The 6,020-nt window shown below is 36.1% G+C and overlaps 1 protein-coding gene across 1 annotated transcript; it reads left to right on the forward strand.

Annotated features, from left to right (window-relative positions):
• Positions 1-1,031: 1,031 nt before the first annotated feature.
• On the forward strand, positions 1,032-3,164 carry LOC124534254 (cytochrome P450 6B5-like). Its single transcript, XM_047110001.1, has 2 exons — positions 1,032-2,424; positions 2,948-3,164. The coding sequence occupies exons 1-2, from the start codon at positions 1,050-1,052 to the stop codon at positions 3,115-3,117; spliced, it is 1,545 nt and encodes a 514-aa protein (XP_046965957.1). The 5' UTR covers positions 1,032-1,049; the 3' UTR covers positions 3,118-3,164.
• The last annotated feature ends 2,856 nt before the right edge of the window (positions 3,165-6,020 follow it).

Below are 6,020 nucleotides of genomic sequence, written 5' to 3' on the forward strand. Positions count from 1 at the left end.
TTGGCAATTGGACAAGGATGAATAACTACCTCAACATCATTCTTGAGTGGAGTTAATGTATTGGTCTTAATATTAACCCTAGCAAATCTCAAGCCATAATTATTGCTAGTCGGAAACAATTGGTACAAGTCAACTCGTCCTCCTTGCCTTCAATAATATTTGACAATATCGTCATTCCTTATGGCGATTTAATAAAAACCTGGGATTACCTTGATAATACTCTTACCTGGACTCGACATGAGAATGAAATCAGGAGTAACTAGTTGATTCACTCAGTTACTCCCTGAACTTGAAGGATAAATTTGTATTTTAGGAAAACCTGGGAAACACCTTCGTTCTATGAAGAGATTTCAAGGGTGTTCATAGGTCATGTTTTTTTACAAAATATCATTTACAATTCAGGCTATTACGCTCTGGAATAACCTTCCTTTAAATATTTGGGACGCCAAAACCGCGTATATTTTAAAAAAAATCGTAATAAAACACTTTTTGTCTCAAATGCCTTTATGCTAATTCTTTTACTCATATTTTCGATTTTGCATGTTGTTTATTTATTTTTACTTCTCTTTATGATTGTATTAATATATAGTTATAAATTTTAAAACATAGATTTATATGTGTATTTAAATTATATACTTGTATTTTATATGTATTGAGAACATAATTTATTTGTTAATGTATAATTTGTTTATTCTATATTTACATTTATTTTACAGTTTTAGTATTACTTATGTTATTTTATTTATTATTACAGCACCATTCACCTCTTACTCTATGAGCTATCCTATCCGTTGGTTGCCTGGAAGAGATCGCTATGTAGCGATAAATTCGCCAAAATTTTATCCCTGTTTTATTAAGTATACTTTTTTTAATTTCTCTATATGGTGCACAATAAAGAATAAACTAGATATGCTACTTATGTAACAGCTAAACATATACACCTGACTTAAGTGATAACAAAGCGCCGAATACCTTGATTATAAATACGATTGATATAAAACAGCGAGTAACATTCCGTGACTAGATTTGTTGGAACACAGACGTCTAAAATGTTTTTCTTTACAATTTCATGTATCGTTGCTTTGTTATTGTTTAAGCTCTATCTGACATTGACAAAAAATAATGATTACTGGAAAAAGAAAAACGTTCCGCATTTGAAACCGAGTCTACTTTTTGGCAATTTTCGTGACTACATTACGTTTAGAAAAAGCTATTCGACTGTTGTACGTGAAATTTTTAACCAGTTCCCCGAAGAGCCTTACGTCGGTGTCTATTATGGCACCGCACCAGCACTAGTCGTCAGGGATCCTAAAATATTAAAACTAGTGTTGACCCAGGACTTCTATTTCTTCAATGGCAGAGAAAATACAGAGTACGCGAACAGAGAAACCGTTACAAACAATATGTTTGCCAATGGAGGTGATCTTTGGAAAATCCTACGACAGAATTTAACTCCGCTTTTCACATCTGCAAAGTTAAAGAATATGTTTCCAATTGTTGCTGAGTGTGCTGGTGAAATGGACGAGTACATTAAGGAGGAAATAAAAATTGTAGAAAATATTAATATAAAGTCCTTGTTTGCCAGATACGGAATGGAAGCTATTATAAGAAGTGTATTCGGCTTAAAAGCAAATACTTTGAAAAGAGACAATGGGGTTAATCCATTTGTTAAAATATCAGAAACAATAAATACGCCATCAAACAAGACGAGTTTGTTGGCTCTTAGTCGAGCCATGTGGCCCGGTATATTTTACGCATTAGGTTTTCAGGTGTTCAATAAGAAAATTGGAGATTTCTTCACACAATTATTCAGAGGAGCCCGTAAAAATCGTTCTACTGAAGAAACTTCAACTAAAAACTTCGTTGATCTTATCTTGAGCTGGGAAAAGCAACAATACATAACTGGAGACGGTTTCAGCAGTCCCGATACTAATGAGAGGAAGACGCAAAAAATGAAAGTAAATGAAGAACTACTGGTGGCGCAGTGCACTTTGTTCTTTGGTGCTGGATTCGAAACAACATCGACTACAATAAACTACCTTCTTTATGAACTGGCTAAAAATAAGGACGCCCAAGAAAAGATTATCGAAGAAGTAGATGCGTACTTCAATAGGCATGGTGCTATTAAATACGAATGTTTAAATGAATTGCCGTATGTTGAAGCCTGTATTGAAGAGTCGCTACGTCTCTATCCAGTGTTGCCTCTGATCACCAGGGAAGTGATGAACAACTACGTTTTCCCCAATGGTCTTAGAGTAAAGAAAGGCGATCGTATACATATACCCGTTTATTACCTGCATCGGCAACCGGAAAACTTCCCGGATCCCAATACTTACCGCCCCGAAAGATTCTTTGGTGATGAGAAGAAGAAAATCAAACCATATACCTACATGCCTTTCGGTGAAGGACCAAGGGTTTGCATTGGTAAATATTAAACGTTCTTTATTCCAAAACCTTCTACTCTATTTATTGTTTCTTGATGGTTTTTCTGAGTACAACTTACATTCCATACCAACAAAATTTGCATTTATAGGATTTATTTCTATTAACAATATTATAATTTGATTTAACTTTTAAAACCTAGAGGAATTTGTCATGTATATGTGTTTTATACATTATTATTTTTTTATGGTATAGGTTGGCGAACGAACATATGCATATACCTGATGGTAAGTGGTCACCATCGCCCATAGACAATGACGCTGTAAGAAATATTAACTATTCCTTACATTGTCAATGTGCCACCAACCTTGGGAACTAAGATGTTATGTCCCTTGTGCCTGTAGTTACACTGGCATTATCGACACTACTCAATATTCACAATATCGCAATAGAATCAAAACAAAACAATTTTAGAAACAATTATAGAGATATACATATAAATATTTGTGATATTTATTAAGAAATTAAGTTGGTTTTTTAAAGTTTCTGTTTTATTTTGTTCCAGGCGCTCGTTTCGCAAGAATGGTTATGTATGCAGGACTCCTGACTATATTCAGGAAGTATAGGGTCGAACTTGGGGATAACATGCCGCATACTTTGGAATTAAGGCCAGTGTCCCCTTTACTCCAAGCTAAAATAAATATGTATGTTAAATTCATTCCACGTGAAGTTTAATCAAGCTCTGTCGAAACATAATTAGGAAGCAAAAATAAAAAAATTACAAACTTATAATATATCGCTTTTAATTGCAGCCTTAGTTAAGATTGAAAATAGATCTTATTTTATTCCAAAAAATTACATAATTTTTGACATTTTTGAAAAGCATTTGGTAACATATGCGACGTAAAATGTTTTTTAATGGATCTTTGTTCATTGTGCCCGTTGTATTTCAATTTGACTGTTTGCAATTTTGTTTTTTATTTCGACAAGAACATATTGTATTGCTTGTGACGATGACAGCACTTATGTTGTCGGGGCTAGTTAATAATTTAGCCTCCTATTCATATACAGGTGGAAATTAATGCCTCGCAAGATCAATAACAAATTAGTTCAAGCGAGAATAATAACACGTAAAGATGTTTTTTGTTTTTTTTTTTTGTTTTTATGGAATAGGTTGGCTGACGAGCATATGGGCCACCTGATGGTAAGTGGTCACCATCACCCATAGACAATGACGCTGTAAGAAATATTAACTATTCCTTACATCGTCAATGTGCCACCAACCTTGGGAACTAAGATGTTATGTCCCTTGTGCCTGTAGTTACACTGGCTCACTCACCCTTCAAACCGGAACACAACAATACTGAGTACTGTTATTTGGCGGTAGAATAACTGATGAGTTGGTGGTACCTACCCAGACGGGCTTGCAAAGAGCCCTACCACCATATGTATTTTTAAAATAATACGAACATAAAAGAATGATCGGTGCTTGAACAAGTAACCTGTGTCCATTCTCGGTTTTCAAGCATGATTCAAATCAAATTTCATCAAATTAGGTTCAGTAGTGTGGCAGCAAAACGGTAACATACAGTTACTTTCACATTTATAATATTAGTATAGAATGGTACTTGTGAGATAACGTCGGATGGGGAAGTATGGAAGGAGAAGACATGCTGCGCCGACCACGAGTAAATTGGGATAAGGGCAGGAGAATGATGATGAGATTGTTGAATGAAAATCGTTATTTTCAACACTATAGTGAGTCGAGATGGCCCAGTGGTTAGAACGCGTGCATCTTAACTGATTTGCGGGTTCAAACCCAGGCAAGCACCGCTGATTCATGTGCTTAATTTGTCTTTATAATTCATCTCTTGCTCAGCGGTGAAGAAATACATCGTGAGGAAACCTGCATGTGACAAATTTCATAGAAATTCTGCCACATGTGTATTCCACCAACCCGCATTGGAACAGCGTGGTGGAATATGTTCCAAACTTTCTCCTCAAAGGGAGAGGAGGCCTTTAGCCCAGCTGTGGGAATTTACAGGCTGTTGTTGTTGTTGTTGTAACACCATAGTCATGAATGTTACAACATATAACAATGAATGTATGTTTTTCAATCGAAACATACCTTTTACCTGTGGGGGGTATGTGGAACTCTCCGGTGCCCAAGGTGAACAAAAAACCGGAATATCCACTAAAAAACCAGCGGAACCTTTTCCGGGATCTCATACGCATGCAACCGTGACGCCCCTAGGAGGATTCCCGGGGTACTGAGAACCCCATCTTGAGGGGGAGAAGAAGGTGCGCAATTCTTTCTTCCTCCACTTGTCTCCTTCGGCGGAGCGGATCTACAGCGACATACTCTTCCCGCTCCCGCTCCACGGCTTTCTTCTGCGACATACATGAATAGACATGATAGAAAATATTTTTAATTACAACACTCTTTCCGATCAATTTATGTTCGTGAAGTATGCTATAAAGTTGCAACACTTAAAGTGGAAAATAAAGTAGGACTCAAATAAATTCTATTTTTCAGTAACTGTTGGTATCTTATTTACAAACTCTTCATATATTAACAGAAGTTCTTATTTTAATACATTTTGCCTAAAAATTTATGCTTCTTTTGGCGCGACAGTAAAAAAGAGAGTGAAATTTTATGATGACGCGCAGTCTGGCACGTTGCCATCATTATCATCTCCACTTGATGAACTTACTCATCATCATCATCTTCTCCTCTTCGATGTTGCTTGAGATCTCTACAAAAGACGCTGTCGCGCTACTCGCATCCAGTGACTGCTTGCAACCCTCACCAGATCGTCAGTCTTTGAGAGTGTCTGCCCTCTGCCACTCCAGTTCGGCTATTCTTTGGGCTGTGTCGGTAATTGATTCGCTATTAATTAAATGTCAAGTCGATCAAAATAGATAACTTCACACCTTTAATATTTTACTTAAGTTCCAATTATAAAATAATTAATGATCAATTCCTGAGTCTCATAGTAGCTTTGATAAAAAAAAAAACATTTGAATAGTTTTAACGGGACATATAGACAGACAGCCAGACAAACATTCCAAAGAGGGTAAAACTGGTGTCAGTGCCTCATAAATCGAATATGCATGACGAAATTAGACAAAAAAAAATGAGTGTGCAGACAGATTTATTCTACACTTTTATATATGTAGTACAGATTATAGCTTACAATAGAACGAGGTCATATAAGTTATTGTGTGGTTGAGTATATCAGACAAGAAAGAGTATATTAATTACTTTTTAAATGTTGAAAAGCGTAACTACTGAGTTTCTTGTCGGTTCTTCTCGGTAGAATCTACTTTCCGAACCGGTGGTAGCTTCACTTATGTGACGAGACTTTTGAGATTATTTATTAAGTGAACTTTATCATATCACTCTTGTCATTGTCCAATTTGGCAAAAACGAGATCCGTGACCTCCTTGGTCCGACTTTACGTGCTTCATTATTATTACATTTGGGTGTTTGTTACACTCAACTCGTCAACTCCTTGACTCCAAGCTATTTGCGCGAATAGCTTAACATTAAGCTGACTCGGTGCTACTCTTTGTGCGGTGGACGGTGGTCATCAATTTTACGCTTGAAAAATTTCATTTCTCATATATTTTATAGA

This window comes from Vanessa cardui, chromosome 12, assembly GCF_905220365.1.
Source record: "Vanessa cardui chromosome 12, ilVanCard2.1, whole genome shotgun sequence".
NCBI classification, from domain to species: Eukaryota; Metazoa; Arthropoda; class Insecta; order Lepidoptera; family Nymphalidae; genus Vanessa; species Vanessa cardui.

Coding starts and splice junctions, on each gene's coding strand:
- LOC124534254 (XM_047110001.1), top strand. CDS start 1,050: ATGTTTTTCTTTACAATTTCATGTATCGTTGCTTTGTTATTGTTTAAG. Junction 2,425..2,947: donor AGGACCAAGGGTTTGCATTG/GTAAATATTAAA, acceptor ATTTTGTTCCAG/GCGCTCGTTTCGCAAGAATG.